The following is a 17,337-nucleotide window of genomic DNA, read 5'->3' as shown; positions in this document are numbered from 1 at the left end:
AAGAGGAGGAAGCCCTAGGGTTACTAGCCTGGAGTAGAGAAGACTAGAGTAAGGAGGTCTGACAGATCAGTGCGTCTCCTCTCCATCTACTCCAGAGAAGGAAATTCAGCCCCTTTCCCCTTTTGTTAGCCATTTTGGCGTTATCTAAATTGACTGGTTAGGAAATCCTTTTCCAGGTGTCAGCTTAATCTTCCTACTGTAAATAGGTGACTCTAAAAATGTACTTGCTCTGGACAAGGCTCTGTGTCAGCTGCTGTGACCATTTCCCATCCTCAGCCATTAGTGGAGGTATAGGTCAACTGGCCCTGCTTTCAAAGACTGAAGCATGGGGTCTTGGTTTTCTCTTCCCTCTGGACTTACATTAACTATATAAAACTTGCCTTTTTCCTACTGGTCTCTTGTTGTTGTTACTCCTGGTATTTTATGCTTTTCTTTCTGGGATAGCCCATACCCAACGGTCATAGCTAGAGCTTCTCCCTGTCTGAATTTGTCATTGTTGAACATGGGATTTCCTTAGGCAGCTTTATTTGATTCACACAAGGCCAGACACAGGCTGGGTAGGGAGGGATGAAGCACTGGGGTAGACTAGAGGAAAGAAGAATTTAGAAGAAAAAACAATCGGAACTCTGGGGATATATGTTCATTATGAAAAAAGAAAATGTAGCTTAAGGAGAGGAAAACTTGGACAGTAAGGTGTTAAATAAGGGAAGCTGAGGGAGGAACATAGAAAAAGCCAGATAAGGAACTAGTTGTGGTATCTGCTGGGACACAGGAAGGAGCAGTCAGGCATTGTGCTAGGTTTCTGGTACCAGCTCTTGACTTGGTTAAGTGACTGAACAAGCACTTAACCCACCCTTGTCTTTTAAATTACATATGAATCCCTTATTTATGGATATATTTTTATGGTGTTCTAAGGTTTTTAAAATGTATCTTGTTTATTCTCATATCAACTCTGTGAGGTATTCAGGGCACATATTTATTTCTTCATTTTATAGAAAAGTAAACTAAGGCTCAGAGATGGTCAGTGACTTATTTAAGGTCTTACAGCTAGGAAAGCTACAACAGCTGGTCCAGCAAGAGTGAAACCCAGCTACCACATAAAAGGACTTGGGAAAGTGTAGACTCTTACAAGAATGTAAAGTAAATAGTTACCATTTGTGGTAAGTCTTGGTGCGAGTACCAGTGGGGAGAGGGTAAATTGTCCCATGGGCAGGCCAGACCTATCACCTGAATGCAGGATATTAGGTCACTTTTGCTCCTCAACTTCCCACTTCCTTTCCTTGCTGAAAAACATCTTAAATGTTCAAATTACCCTATAGCTGTTATGCAAATGCTCCAGTACCCTCTGAGACTCAGATGGGACCTCTGTAACTCTATTCCAGAGATGCGAGCCTTGGCTGAACTCTTGGGCCCCTACGGCATGAAGTTCCTGAGTGAAAACCTGATGTGGCACGTGACCTCTCAGATTGTGGAGCTGAAGGTACTGTGGAAGCAAGCTCTGGGTGAAAAGTTTAGCCTCAGGGGAAGGGGGTTAGGAGTAGGAGGCTGGGGGGGGAGGTGTACCATGGGGCTTATCTTTTCCTGCTGAATGTTTCTGTGTCCTGGCTGTAGAAATTGGTGGTGGAGAACATGGATGTGCTTGTTCAGATCCGATCTAACTTCAGCAAGGCAGACTTGATGGCTTCTCTGCTGCCCCAGCTGACGGGTGAGCATCTCCCCTAAAGGGAGAAGGAATTGTGGGAAAAGCACTATGGATGATAGGGGTTTGGGGTGATCTGGGGCTAGCCTGGGTCTGAAGAAGCAGCACCACCACTTTTCTCCTATGTTCTCTTCTCTAACACTCTTCTTTCTCCTCAGGGGCTGACAATGTGCTGAAGCGCATGACCATCATTGGAGTTATTCTTGGTTTTAGGGCCATGGCTCAAGAGGGACTTAGGGAGGTGAGTGAGGGGAGAGAGGGCTGCCACAGAATCATAGGTACCTCTGTGGGTACGGCTTGTATGAGAACTTGTGGAAAAGGGTTAGTGACTGAGGAGAAAGGAGCTTAATTTGATAGAGGTCCTAGATATCTCTAGGGATCAGTGAGCTGAGGGAACCTAGGCGTGTGAAGAGAGGGAAGGGGAATTTATTTAAGCTAGTGTTCTTATTTAAGCTGAGGCCCCTTTTTTTTTTTTTTTTTTGGTTTGTTTTCACCTTTTTTTGAAGGCATTGGTCAACTGTTCTGTGGATTCATTTATTTTCTCTTTCCTCCAGGTTTTCTCCTCCCACTGCCCATTTCTTATGGGTCCCATCGAATGCCTGAAGGAGTTCGTCACTCCAGACACAGACATCAAGGTAAAGGGGAGTACAAAATGGAGTCCAATTAGGAGATTTGTCGTTGAAAAAGGATGTGGCTAGGATCTTGAAAGGGAGAGAGGGCTCTGAAGAATACTGTGGGGAGAAGAGCCAGGATTAGAATAGGAAAACACTGGGGGAAATTTTATGAAGAGGGAGAGGGGCATTGGTCAGACAAATATTCTTGGAGAGAGAGGGCAGAGTTGGGGAGACATGGAGGGGTGGAGAGGAGTGGGAGCCTGGGAGAGCCTGCCTGGGCTGGGGCAACATTACAGGAAGGAGGGGAGTAAGCTTTAGGACAGTATCTGTAAGTTTTCACTTAATATGTATACACAAGTTCTCTCTTTAGTCAGGAGCTTAGGTACTTTTTAAAAAGATTTGTTCCTTCTATTCCCACCCACCCTGCCTGTCAGTTTCATTTCCTTTTCTGGCCTCTTCTTTCCCGCAGTTCTGACACCTGATTCCTCTCTCTGTGTCTCCTGCCTCAGGCCTCATTCACTATAGAGATGGTGAAAGAAAGAGGGGCTTCTGTAGTCACCCCAAGTTAAACATCTCTTCCTCTTCTTCTCCCCTACTTCACATTATCTTGTCTTTTGAGTTATCTGGAGTAAACAAATATGTTATGCAGGAAATACAGCTGAAGGCTGGGAACAAGGGCCTTCAAAAGCACAGGCTAAATCTCTTGTCGATTCTTTCAACGAAGGGAGGACTGTGATAAGAGGAAACTGGTTAGCAGGAAGAATTAAAGTTAGATGTTAAGAAAAACATCCTTATGTCTGGATCAAGAGTTGGGAACTATCCCTCTCTGTCTGTGTAAAATCAGATGAGGGTCAAATGCTCATGGGGGCCATGAGCGGGCGATGTTTCACTGGATAGCTGCCCCTTTTGACTGGCCTTTGATTTTACAGTTTTACGGTGAGCCTGGATTTCTGGCAGCTGCTGATGTTGAGGTCGAATGCCCTAGCCTGTCATGAGCTTGTCTAGCTGATATCTCCTAGACAGCCCCGAGCTTTAGGCTCTGCCTGCTTGTGAAAATAAGCAGGTGGAGGTGGAGAGGGGGATGCCCTGTCCATCAGAGATTCTGTTACTGCCTCAGAGGGGTAAAAAGATTAGAAGAAGAGAAAAATAAGACCCCTTCAATCATCCCTTTCTTCATCCAGAAAACCACAAGTCACGGACCAGGTCCCTGATCTCCTAGGCCATGGTTGCCATGAGCAGGGTCATCTAGTAAGTAGGGAATTTAAACGAAGGACAAAGCAGAATGTGGCTAAGGTTTGCCTTCTGTGTCAAGTACATATACACACTTTGCTTATGTTATGTTTGTGGGGTCTTTGCATACAATGCTTAGTTGTTTACTATTGAAATAATTATCTGTGTTCTTTCAGAATATTTTAAAGTTCCTTTTTACCTCAAAATGCGGATAAGTACTTGGTGTGGGAGTAGGGGCCTTGGGGGCTACATCCTGGGAACCTGATTCTAAGAACAATGAGGGATCAGGTATCCATCAGTAAATATTAATCAAGTGCCTTCTATGTGCTTAGCATTGTGTTAAACACTAGAGAAGATAAAAAGAAATGCAAAGTTCCTAGCTTTGAGATAAAGGCAGAAGGGAAAGGAATCTGTGTTTATTTGTCTATTAGTTACTCCATTAGTCCCTAGGTTAGATGCTTTATACTTGTGGTCCAATTTAATCTTCACAACAATTCTGTGAGGTAAGTACTATTATCCCAGTTTTACAGTTGAGAACACCAAGGCACGAAAAGGTTAAGTAAATTTTAGCCAAGGTCACACATTTAGTACTTGGTGGTATAGAATTTGAACCTAGATCTTCTCACTCTAAAGCCTTTCTCTCTCTTCTCCATATCATGAATTTTTTAAAAATTTAAATTATAATCTAGTTGGTGAGATAAGCCATATATGTCTCACCTCATATCTGAAAAGATAACCAAAATTACCAGATGTTGTATGTGACCAGTGCTAAGTCTGTGGTACCAATTTAAGGAGGGAGACAGGGGCTTGGGCTGACATAATCAGGGCTTCACAGGGAATTTGAGATATGAGTTAAGCCTCAAGGACTGGGTTTCACCTCGATTTAGGTAGAGGAGGGGAAAGGACACTGTAGAAGAGGGAAACACATGAACCAAAGTATGGAAATAAGCAAACGAACTGTAGTTTGAAGAGTGAATAAATTACCCTGGCTGCATTGACTGTAATAAGTATTTGGGGAAATAAGGTTGAGAAAGTAAATTTGTACTATGGTGTATGGGAAGACCAAGCTAAAGTATTTCATTTTTTCCCCCCCTGTAGATAAGGGAGAGCTATGAAAGGAATACCTAGAAAAGGTGGTAGTACACCAAAAGTTTAAAATCTGTGATCTAGGAATCCTGATGTCCTATAGCCTTTGCAAAGCACTTCTCTCCTGCGAGTCATCTTCAGAATGTTGGTTTCTTCTCTACCAGGTGACCCTGAGTATCTTTGAGCTGGCATCTGCTGCAGGAGTGGGCTGTGACATTGACCCAGCCCTGGTGGCCGCCATTGCTAATCTGAAAACTGGTAAAATTGGGGAAAGGAGGAGAGGGAGGGCTTGGGCCATATTTCTGGGTGGAAAATGCCAAAGTCAAAGAAGCCTTTTGTTTGGGGGTGTGAATTCAGAAGCTTTAAGCTGGGAGCTAAGGAAAGACTTAAAGTGTGGTCCCTAACCCCCACAAAATATCAATTCTTACACAGGAAATTTAGATTTCTAGTCAGAATCCAATCAGTTGACCTGTCAATCAGCTAAAAAGTATTAAGTGAGAGTCTGTTGCTCAGCAAGTGCTCAAAGGAATTTACAATCTGGGTGGGGAAGTAAAATGAATGCAAATGAGAGAACAGTACACACTAGTATATGATTTCATGCTGAGTTGTGTGGTATAGCATCTGAGTTCCCCAGGGTCATTTAGTGCTTCACCTCCCCCCTCCCCCGCCATGTAATCACCATGACACTCTTCACTTCTTCCCCAGGTCTCACACTTGTCTCTCATATTTTCCATTACGCATTTCCTCTGATTAGCATGTGCATACTTATACACACTCAGAATAGGATGGAACCAAGGGGCTGGTATTAAGCCCTTTCAAAATTGACAGACTGGTCTTCCCTCTTTTCTCTTGGTTTTGGTGAGATCCTTTCCTTCCTGCCTCTCCACCCCATCACAGGTGACAGTGTCCTCAGACTGCTTGTCAGCAGAGTCCTGTGCTAAGAGCTCTGCTCAGTCACCAGAGGAGGCCTCCAAGGGCTCAGGCCCCTCACTTAAGTGGAGGCTAGTCCTGACCCCTTCAGAAATAATGACTTGCCTATAGTGCTTTATAAAGTGAATTCATAGATATTTTTTCATATGATCCTCAGTAATTCTGTGAAATAGGACCCTTGTAGAGGATGATTCCTGTTGGCTGACTTTACTTCTCCTCTTTTCCTTCTTTCCAGATACTTCATCCCCTGAGGAAGAATATAAGGTGGCCTGCCTACTCTTGATCTTTCTTGCAGTTTCCCTCCCCCTCCTTGCCTCAGATCCTTCTTCCTTCTATAGCATTGAGAAGGATGGTAAGTAAGGAGTAGGTCTGAGGAAACAGTGCTATTTAGGTTATTGTCCTGGGTTAAGGAGATGAGGTAGAGACAGTTGCCTACCTAGAAAATAGAGGCTTTTTACTCAGGTGTAAAGTTCTCAAAAAGCACTTGAGAAGGCTATCCATAAAATTCAATTCCACTGAAATTTCATAGGAATACCTTCTCCTAGTCCCCAATTGCCTCCTGTAGTTGTTAAATAGGGGTAGTCCAGACTGAAAAATGAAAACTTCCCAGCTGAGACCAGCCTGGAGTGACTTACTCTTTTAAAAACTATATTTTATGTATTTATTTTTAGAGAGATGGGTATGGAGGGAGTAAGAGGGGGAGAGAAACATCAACTGGTTGCCTCTTGCACACTGGCCTGCAACCCAGGCATGTGCCCTGACCTGGAATTGAACCAGTGACCATTCACTTTGCAGGATGATGCTCAACCAACTGAACTACACTGGTCAGGGCTGGAGTGACTCACTTGGCCATTTCTTTTTGTTTCTCTCCCTCTCTCTCCCTGTCAATAATAACCTAGGTTACAACAACAATATTCACTGCTTGACCAAAGCCATCATCCAGGTGTCTGCTGCCCTCTTCACACTCTACAACAAGAACATTGAGACTCACCTCAAGGAATTTCTGGTGGTAAGTGGGTCTAGGTGGTAAGAAATGGAAGGTTGCAAAGTTTGGTGACAAATGGTTTGACTTAAATCTGTAGACAGTCATGGTTGAACAGGCCTTGCAGTCTCACCTCCCATCTAATTCATCAAGTAAGTAGTGAGGGGCCACTTTGTGAAAGGCAGGAGTTTCTTCTAAGTTCCCTAACAGCTAGTATTTCAGCCTCTGCCCAAATACTTGGAAAGAGCATTGGACTGAGTCAGAAAATCTGAGTTCCAGTTCTGGATCTGCTACTAAGAATTTGTATGACCTCTGAAGAGCCAAACTTTTGGGGCCTCAGTCTTTCCATTTATTAAATAGGGCAGTTAAACCGAATGCATGATTCACTATCTTGGTGTGCATTAGAATCCTAAGGGGCTTGTTCAAATACACATTCCCAATCCTATACCAGTTCTACTGAATTAGAATATCCAAGGGTGAGTCCAGGCCTCTGTTTTTAGTCAGATCTGCAGGAGAGCTGAAGCACAATAAAGTTGGAGAGACACTGAGTTTTATAATCCATAAGGCCCTTTCCAACTACAATACTGACAAAAAGCCAAACTTTTCAAATTCTCAAATTTTAGCATAAATCAGAACCACCTAGAGAATTTCTGAATTAGTAGATTAGAAGCTGGGCTGGAAAATTCTCATTTGCAAGTTCCCAGGTTATGTTGATGTTGCTCATCCTGGGATATCACTTTGAGAACCACTGGTCTAGATTTCTAGAGACTGGTACCTACAACCAGGGAGCTAATTCTACTGTAGGCTATGTCCAAATTGTTTGAAAGAAATTTGAAAAAAAGGAGGAAGATACCAAGAGCACTGTGTGTGAATCAGGCCCAGCTCTGTTTCTCGTTGGGTGGGGAGTCAGCTGTAAACAGCCTGGTGAAGTGTGGTGTCTGAAGGCTGCCTAGGAAAAGAGATGAATCTCCTGGTTTGCAGTACCACCTGCCTTTGTCCTAGGTTCTTTCCTCGCTCTTGCAACATCTCCCCCAGCACCCTAGGCAACTTCCTGTTTTCCAAACTCTCTGGTTCACATGCAATGTGAGTCTCTGAAACCTAGGGAATTTGCCACTTTTTCTGCCTTCAGTTTCCAGAAACATCCCAGCCCTTTTTAACTTTCCTCCTTGATCTTTTAACTTCCTGTAGCCTGAGGCTGTCCTGCTCTGACCTCCATAAAAATCTGCTTCCCTTACAAACTCTTCCCTTACAGGTGTCTTCTGTCAGCCTCCTGCAGCTGGGCCAGGAGACTGACAAGATTAAAACCAGAAATCGGGAATCCATTTCTCTGCTCATGCGCTTGGTATGTATCTTATTTAATTTGCTATGGGGAAAGAGAGAGGAAGAGCCAGAGGGAAACTCCCCCATTTTTTAAATCCTTACCCAAGGGTATGTTTATTGATTTTAGAGTGAGAAGAAGGGAGAGAGAGAGGGAGAGAGACATCAATGTAAGAGAGAAACATCAATTGGTTGCCTCTCGTATTCACCCCTATTGGGAATCGAACCTTCAACCTTTTGGGGTATGAGACAATGCTCCAACCAACTGAGCCACCCAGCCAGGGCAGGGAGACTCTCTTTAAGGTCTTTTGGTCCATGGTATTGTCATCACTCAAAAGCATTAACTACAACTTAATTCTGCCTGATCTCTGGGTCTAGTCTTCATATTCTGGTTAACATTCTGGACTTGTCCTGTAATCTCAAGGTAGAGTCTTTAAGAACTTCTCTGCAGGACAGGGCCAAGCCTGGCCATTAATGGACTGGGTCCCTTTTCCTGCAATATTCTCCAGTCTGACCTGGTAGAGCAGTTGTGTCCCTCATCCATAACTACCTGTTTAGTGCATGTTTGGTTTTATGTGACTACTTCCTCAGGACTGTATTTCTTGTCCTTAAGAGTACTATGAAGAGGGTGCTGAATAGCACAGAGCTTGGGGGAGGGGGCAGAAGGAGATACATTGAATTGGTTGCCTCTCACAGGCCCCCAACTGGGCATCTGGCCCTCATCCCAGGCATGTTCCCTGACTGGGAATCAAACCAATGACCTTTCAGTTCACAGGCTGGTGCTCAATCCACTGAGCCATACCAGGCAGGGCAGAGGTGGAAGGGATTTTAGATGAAAAGCTGTAAGGCAAGGAGCCAGGTGAACCATGCATCAGGCATCTCCTGCTGTCTCATCTCCTTTCTTCCCAAGCTGTGGACTTTCCCCTACTTTGGCAGAAAGTTCTGGTAACTCTGACTCAGTTAATTAAAAAAAAAAACTTTTCCTCATGACCCTATTTTCTCTCCTCAACACACTTACTGTTTTGCTCTAAAAGTCTGATTCTCCAGCTTAGTATGGTACTTAGATATGAACAGGAGGGGCTCCTGCCCTGGGCCGTGTGCTTAAGAGGTCCCCCTTGGGCCAGTGGGAGAGGATATGCCCACCTGGAGGCTGTGTTCCACCTTGAAGTCCACACTAAAGATTTCTGGGACTTCAGAACTCTTTGTTAAGCAGCTCCAGCCCACTTTTGGGGCTGTGCAGAGCTTCTTCCCTAAGTCTGTCCTACTGAGGCAGACTGCTGCTGGTGTCCCTAGTACCCAAGGAATGTATGGCTAGAGCTTAGCTGTGCAGATAGAAGTCTATGTGTGCATACAAAACCTTTCAAACTGGGGCTGGTTCCTTCTCCGTTCAGGTGCAGATCTCTGAGGAGTCTAAGGATTCTTAAATCAAACCTGGCCTTCCATATCATTATAAAAGTATATTGTGAAGGTTGAAATATAAAATATAATAGTTTATTTGATTTATTTTGTCATATGGTATGTGGGCTTCCATTTGGCCTCTTAGCCCAGGACCACAAATGTTAGGGGAAGGCATACGTGGGAGTGCCCCTGGTTTCCTTTAAATACACAGGCACTGAGTGGGATCTGTGTCTCTGCTTCTCTTGCTAGAAAAAAGCCCAGGTTGGGCTGATTAAGGGTTATGATAGAGAAGAGAAGAGAAAGGACTGAAGGGTATGTGTGTGGGGTGTGTGAGGCGAGGGGTGAGAGAGCAGAGGAGGCAAATGAGGGCAAAGACCAGTGGTGTGCTAGAGAGCACAATTTTTGGAGCATCATGACCTTGGGCAAGCTAATTAACCTTTGTGAGACTCTGATTGTTTATCCATAACAATGGACAACAATGCTTATGATAGAGTGGTTAGGATTCATGAGATAAGATATGTGAAAGTAATACTACATAATAGATGCTTAAGAAATGTTAGTAGTTCCCTCTCCCTCCAGTTCATTTTAGTTTCTGGATGGGTAAGCTTGCCTCTTCATTTCCTTGGGCAGTTTTCACCTCTGTAAGGTTGGAGGTGTTTCTGTATTGCCTGACCTCCTCCTTCTGCTTTGCTCCCCCCTTCTCCTACTAACCTCAAAGTGTGAGGAGGTGGCTGCCCCTTGTGGCATTGCAGTGAGGCCTGCAGAGTGGCTGGAACACAGCTAGGACCAGGCAGTCTTCACAGGAGGGAATGACAGAGGGACTTGCTGCTGCAAAGCAATTTAAATGCAAATGTTTCCTCAGAGAAATTGGAAATGACCGAAGGGGAAAGAGCTGTATTCTAAGAGGCCACTCATAAAGCCCCAAATCCTAGCCAGGCACTTTTGTCCCTGGGGTCTTTCTGTCTTGGCTGTGGAGCCTGGGCAGTGTGTCTACCCCAGTATTGCCAGCTGGTTCCCTCCATTTCACAGGGGAAAGAATCATGGAATCTTGTATGTCGGAATGAGGCCAGATCCTGGGAGTTAGTCCAGTCCTTACAGTTCAGAGGTGAGGAAACTGAGGACAGGGAGGGAAAGATGACATTCAAGGTCTCCCCCCAAATAATATGGGGCAGATTTGGCTTTCACTCTAGGGCTGTTTCCACTACTAAGAATCTCTTCCAGTTAGGAGCCGTGTTATTTTCTGTGCTTAATGGAGCAAAGAATAGGAAGTCTGGGGCCTGTGAACCCTTCTTAAAGCTGTCACTCATTCCCCTATACCTGGGGGCCCGTATCCTGGAAAAGAGATCTTATCTCTGTCCTGGCTTAAGGTTTGAAAGTCTTGCCTATCAAAAAATTCTTTCCATTATCCAACCTAAGATCAGAGCTACAGTTTTAACGGCAGATTTCCTTCCCTTCAGCCTGCAGTGTCTGCTCTTCTGGCACTGTTGCGCGTATTGTGTGTGCATGTGTTTGAGACTAGCTGAATGTTACAAATTTTAAAACCTGAAAGGACTTCAGAAAGAGAAACATGTTAGAGTAGATATGGTAGGTTCTCTTTTCTGAGTGAATTTTCAGGGCTTGAAACACCAGACATATTGGGGAGGGCCCATCTGTGTGGATTGCCAGAGGATATGGGACACTTCTCTCCAGACTGTGTCTTGTAGTCCCAAACCTCTTAATGAGAGGGGTACTGAAGGAAATACACCCTGTTCACTCTTCAGAGATGGGGACCCTCCAGCCTCATGCCAGGTTGTGCTGCTCTTTGCTAATATGCCCCCCACCCAGTCTTCTCCAGGCATCTTGATCTATCTTTCTGCTGGGCTGTGGGGCTGCTGGGATTACCACAGTGCACAGGCTTCTAATTAAACTAATTAATCATGCCTGCTCCTTTATTCGGCATCCTTACTGTTCCACAAGCACTGTACTGAGGGAGGGAGGACATTGAGGCCCAGCACAAGGGCACCCATGTGGATTCCAGGCCTCTCTTTCTCGGTCTGCAGTGGCAATGGTTTCTTTCTCTGCCAAGCTTTGTCATTATCACTTTATTCATCCTTACCTGAATTTGTGCTGCCCACCCACGTATATGCTTTAGCATCCAGAGTGGGAGAGAATGGGAGTTTGTCTGCTACAAGGGAAGTGATTCTTTCCTACCTTCCACTTCTGAGCCCTTCACATAACCCTGAGGAGGGGGACAGAGACCATTATTAAGGGAGGTGAGGAAGCCACATTGCTTTCCTAGAGGTAAACCAAGTGGGGGAGGAAAGGGAATGTGATTAGGAACCCTGTTTACTTGTAACTCTGAGGGCCTCAGAGGGCCCATGGGACTGAATGAGGAGGATCAGGGTGTCATGGAGGTATGCCCTACCTGAGGTTCTCATCTCTTGGCACCTTCTCTTCCAGGTGGTGGAGGAGTCCTCCTTCCTGACCCTAGACATGTTGGAGTCCTGTTTCCCTTATGTCCTGCTTCGAAATGCCTATCGGGAGGTATCTCGGGCCTTCCACCTGAACCGAGTGCCGGCCAGTACTCACTGAAGGGCCCTTTGGGACTGCCTAAACCCATGCCATCCTGGAAGCTGTGGTCATTTTCTCAAGGGGTGGGAATGGGGTGGGGTCTGGAGCCAGAGCAGAGGAACAGGCATGTGGACGAACAGTCCAGGACTGAGAAATCATAGAGAAGTGGGGCATGCTGGGGGGAGGGAGGACAGTTGATAGGAAAAGTTGGGGGCTTGGGGCCAAGTCTGTGAATTTTTATAATGAAAAATCTGAGTGATGTACAAATATGTTTCCTATCTTCTGGTGACTAGAGCTTGAGCTCTGACTGGCATGGACCTCTCTGACCTTCCTCACTATCCTAGGATAATGCTGGCAGCCAGAGATGATCAATCATCATATTAAACCATAATGAGCTTATAATCCTCCCATTGGAGCTGCTATTGTCTCCTGCACATTTATTAGGACAATTATCTCCTCTCTTTTTTTTCCCCAAATGTATTCAGCAAACATTCAGCCTGCAAAGTTGTAGCAAAGGAACCCCTTTTTTTTCCTTTGTGGGGGCACTTTTAGGAGTCATAGGTCTCTTCTTCTGCCTCCAGCTCTATTGTATATAGGGGCAATGAGGAAGTACTCTTGAGAGATTTTCACTGCTCCAAACCCTTTCACCTGCCCCACCACCTTGGGGGTAACAAGTAAGTCCTCTCATCTGCTTAACTTTCACCCTTCCTGCTTTTTCTCTGACATCAGCACAATCCAGAGCAGAGGGTCAGTCTATGTATTTCCAGATCACAAGACAACTAATTAGACCAGAGTCATGTGGTTTCCTTCCCGGACCATTTGGGGTACTCCTCCTCCTATCTGGAAGGACTGATTTAACCCCAATCCCCTTGTCATCCTGGGTGCAGCTCTTGCTCCAGGCAGGGATTTCTCTTCTAGATCTTAAATTTTATAGACCTCATTAGGTTGTAGGGCCCTGAGAGTGGGTATACTTGAGGGAGTACACGTTCTTTCAACTTATCCCTTTTCTGCGCTAATTAGAATTTCAAGTGTCACAAAGCCTGGGGCGTCCAAGATAGCACTAAACTGGGTTTAGTTAATTCCGTGGCAGGAAACAGTGGCCTTCATCCATCACTTCTGTGCACCCACTGCCAGGGAAGCTGCAGCAACAGATCATGTAAGTCACAGGTTTAGAGTGGTTGGAATGGGCAAATAGAGTTAACTAGTTGATTAATCAGGGTCATGTTCATACTTCCACGATAAAACGAAGTAATTATTGATTTTCAGCAAAACCATTCAGGCTTTATTAAAGCTACTTAATAACTGTTTTTGGATTTTGTATGTGTGTTTGGTTTTTATTTCTTGAGACCCAGGCTTAGTCCATACTTTTACAACTTGGCATCCATAATCAATACACAAGTTTTTCCCAGCAACAATTGTCTGCTCTTTAGCATAGAAGCAACAGAGGATCCTGCTTCATGCCTCAGCAACTTGTCCTTCCTTGCTGTGGAAAGGACAGTATGTTCTAAGGAGTGACTCAGGGTCAGGCCTACTGAGACTGAGGGCAAAGTTGATGAGGACAAGAAGGCTCAGGAGTATCTGAACAACTACTCTTAAACACATATCTCTGCCGGGATCATCGTCTTGAGGAGCTGGAGACCCCTTTTTCATCCACATGTGGAAATGCTTAAAAGGAGCCTCCCAGAGTATGGAAGACAAGCTGCTGCAGGGGAATAGAGAGTAGACATAGCAACTTTATTTTTTAACCACAATTTTATTGAGATGTTAATCCAACAAACTAACGCAGAGAGATCCTGTGCATCTTTACCAGTTTCCCTCATGGTAATATCTTGCGAAAACGATAGTGTACTGTTATAACCAGGATATTGACATTGATACAATCCACTGACCCTATTCAGATTTCCCCAGTTTTACTTACACTCATTTCTCTGTATGTATATATTTAGTTCTGTAAGCTGTGCCACGTGTAGGTTTGTATGTCCACCACCCTTGGTCAAGGTACAGAACAGTTCCAACACCACAAGGATCCTCATGTTGCTCTTTTCTAACCACACCCACTTCTCTCCCGCAACCCTCTTCCCGTTCCCAACCCCTGGCAACACAAATCTGTTACCCTTTTTTAAAATGTTGTCATTTGTGATAATGTCTTTTTATAAATATACAATTACACATACATTTATCTACAACATATATTTATCAAAGTGTTCTTTTATCCTTCTATTTCTGCAAGGTAGCCAGAAGAGGCTTCCTTATTTCAGGCCAGTAAACAGAGTCAGAGATGTTAAGTGACTTAATGAAGGTCACATGTTTAGCAGTACATCTAGAGCTGAGATCCGAGCATGGTATTTAGTCCTAGACCTTCCTCCCTGAACAGACTGCCTCTTCATCTGCAAAGACTTAGTTGTTAGCACCCAGAGACGCTAGAACAAGCAAAAATAAGAGAAGGTAAGGACATGATGACCTTAACCACCTGAAACAAAAGATGAATGTCTTGGGGTAACAGGGCCCACCAGCACTTCAGGTAATTTGCTTCCTAAATTGCCTAAATTGTCAGAGACCCCTTGCAGCCTAGGACAAAATCAACTATGAACTGCTTTCTGCTCTCAGATCCCCAGCTTGCTTTGTTCTGGCCTCAAAGGAACTGAGGAATGAGTATCAGAGAGAAATTCTGACCTTGATTGCTTTGTCTTACAGGCAGAGTAGGTTCTAGCCTCAGCATTTTCATTAGCGCAGTGTTTTCATTACAATCTCCATTAACTTGTTTGCAGCAATGAGATGGAATTATCCCCCCCACCAGGCCTGCGGGGAGATGCTTACAGAGGAGCTCCCATTCCTTTGGGCAGTAAAGACACTATGGTGTTCAGTTCAGTGGGCAGGTGAGGGAAGCCTCTAAATGCAGTAGGCCTGGGGCCCAGATGAGGGGAGGGGTCTTACCCTTTGGAACTTTGTCTAGGGGGTAAGAAAACAGCTGCAGTTTGAGCTTTAATCCAGGAGAAGGAGGTCCCCCTGGTAGGGACAAGACTTTTTTAACCTTTGGTCCTCATACCTATATCAGTCCTTTTCCAACAAAGTTTCACTTTGAGAAGAGGGTGGCACATGGCTGAAATGCACTCACGGGGTTTGGGGGGAAGACTGTTCTTCCAGTCCTCCTCCCCACAGGGCCTCCTGCTCCTCCTAAGTACCTGTCATCAAAAGAGATGAAGATGAACCCCCCCTCAGCCCCCACACCTCAATGAGTTGTCAAGTACTCTCCCTCCCACCTGAATAGGAAGCAGGAGCAGCGGGCCACGTTGCAGGTTGAGGAAGCCACAAGTTAACTTGAGCTGAGTTTGCAGCTCTGGAGAGATTGAGGAGCAGGCTTTTCTCTTGTCACTTTGGGAGGAGAGGATTGTGAGGCCGCCCCTTTAAATAGCATTCCTGTGGGAGGCAGATCACATCCATCCGTCACCAGTGCCAAAATGTCATTTTTGGTCTCTATCAAACCCAAAGCTTGTTGGAAGGGATTGTGGGGTTAGGGGAGTGAGGAGGCATGGTCTCCAAGAGACAGGGACAGTTTGGAAGCTGAAATGGAGAGAACTGAGGTTGGGCAGAAGGAGCCTGGGAAAAGTGGGAGCAGGGGACAGGAGGAAGACGGGGAGAAAAGAATAGTGGGTCTTTTGAGCCTATGAATGAAACAGATACATCCTGTCTAGAAGGAGGGTAAGACAGAAATGGGATGGGATTGCAACAGGAGGAATGAGGTTGAGGGTAAACACCAGGACTGCTGACTAGAGAGAGAGGAGAGCCACAGAGAGGAAAAGCACTAGAAAAAGTTGGGAGACTTGGCCTAGGGTTTGCTGCTTACTCTGTGGGACCACATACTTTTTCTGTGTTTCTTAGTTTTCCCATGTGTTAAATGAAGGGGGTTAGATGGAGTCTAAAGTTTCTTTTACAAATAACTTTTGGAGGGGGTATGAAATTTTCTTTTCTTAAAATGGGTTAGGAGATGGGGGCCTGGGAGAGCAGGGGCGGGATATACCACTGTGTGCACAGGAAATGTTGAGAGATTCCCCTGGAAGTACATCACGACCTCTTCCCCCTTTTCACTTCTTCTAGTTGAAATACCTGCATAATTTGGGAATCTCCTTAACTCTAGTCCTAATTTTCTAATTAGAGCTCTTTAGCTCTAATCCTAATTTGCAATTCTTTTGTAGCTTCCAGCCCATTTTTTTCAATTGATAAGGAAGTCAATTGCTCTCAAATTTTGAGAGATTGTGTAGGAGTCTGACTGGGGGTCTCGGGTACAGGTCTGTCTTGGCTGAGACTGTTCCTGGCAAGGAGAGGGAAGGGGGATGTATGCTGAAGTTAGATGGGCAGAGAGGGGAAGTGCCAGTATATGTATTTTTAAATATATCTATTGATATGCTATTATAGTTGTCCCATTTCCCCCCTTCACTCCATTCCATCCTGCCACCCCCTCCCTCCTACATCCCCCCCCTATAGTTCATGACCATGGGTATTCTTTTTAATGTTTTCCTCCATTTCTGCCTCTGCCGTCTTCTTCTGCCTTTGTGGAGGCTGCCCACTGGGAGCTGGTTCTCCTGATAATTCTCTGTCCTACCAGATCTGAAGGCCTGGCCTAACTTAATTACCTCAAAGGCAACTCTTCAATGTTGGGAGTCCTCACGCTGCCACTTCACATCTGTTCTTTTCTACTCCATTGCCTGGGAAGGAGGGAGCCTCCTTCCAACCTGCTGTGTTCTTAAAATTAAAACTCACCTTCTGGGATCCTGGATTAGTTAGTGAATACACCTCCACTTTCTATCTACATAGGATTTCCCCCACTGCCAAAGCAGATGGTCATTAAAGAGAACAATTCTAAGGAATGCTGAGGCGGTTCCTTCCAGAATCCGAAGTTGGACTTAAAGTTTGATGGAAGAGGCTTTGTCCTGTTACAAAGTCTTGAGTTCAAATTCCAGGTCATTCTACAAATATTTTAAGCAGCTAGGCTGTTTTGTGCTGGGCCCTCAGGCACTAGATTTCTTTCCCTGTAGACAGAAAAGAAGAAATAATCTGGAAAGGCTACAGGAGGGGTTGAGATATTGGGAATAATTTCCCAGCTCTCACGCGGAGTTATATTTAATCAGAAGAAGACGTGGCGCTGCCTGCACTGGTGGAGTCTCTCTGGAAAGCTTTAACCTTGGGAGAAACTTCCCCCTCCAGAAGGGAAGTTAGCGACAGCAGGGGGAAGGCCACACTGATGGGCACACCGTCAGAAGAACACGCTAACGGAACTGGAACGGAGGAAAGGCATGGGATACCATGGAAACTCAGAGCAGACCCTGAACTTTTCCCTTCAAAGGCAGAAGTGCAAGTGCGAGGTTCTGGTGTGAGGCTGGGTTCTGATGGCTGGTGGCTTCACTGAGCCAGAGTGCCAAGGCCCCCAGGCAGAGAGAGGTGAACTCCCGCTACCCCTCTCTCTCACACGGGACGCTAGGCAGATGTGAATATAGGAGACCACTCGCACGTACAAAGAAACTTAAAAACACACA

The 17,337-nt window shown here is 45.1% G+C and overlaps 1 protein-coding gene across 1 annotated transcript in view; it reads left to right on the top strand.

The window, feature by feature from the left end:
• NCKAP1L (NCK associated protein 1 like) overlaps positions 1 to 13,193 on the top strand; it is a 41,096-nt gene extending 27,903 nt beyond the window's left edge. The window contains exons 23-31 of the mRNA XM_024575578.4: positions 1,383 to 1,480; positions 1,612 to 1,705; positions 1,858 to 1,940; positions 2,254 to 2,334; positions 4,794 to 4,887; positions 5,795 to 5,911; positions 6,459 to 6,568; positions 7,794 to 7,883; positions 11,696 to 13,193. Coding sequence (XP_024431346.2) covers positions 1,383 to 1,480; positions 1,612 to 1,705; positions 1,858 to 1,940; positions 2,254 to 2,334; positions 4,794 to 4,887; positions 5,795 to 5,911; positions 6,459 to 6,568; positions 7,794 to 7,883; positions 11,696 to 11,827 — 899 coding nt within the window. The 3' untranslated portion in view covers positions 11,828 to 13,193. The remainder of the gene's footprint in view (positions 1 to 1,382; positions 1,481 to 1,611; positions 1,706 to 1,857; positions 1,941 to 2,253; positions 2,335 to 4,793; positions 4,888 to 5,794; positions 5,912 to 6,458; positions 6,569 to 7,793; positions 7,884 to 11,695) is intronic.
• The last annotated feature ends 4,144 nt before the right edge of the window (positions 13,194 to 17,337 follow it).

This window comes from Desmodus rotundus, chromosome 3 (genome assembly GCF_022682495.2).
Source record: "Desmodus rotundus isolate HL8 chromosome 3, HLdesRot8A.1, whole genome shotgun sequence".
Taxonomy (NCBI): Eukaryota; Metazoa; Chordata; class Mammalia; order Chiroptera; family Phyllostomidae; genus Desmodus; species Desmodus rotundus.
This window is presented reverse-complemented; position numbering and strand designations above follow the sequence as displayed.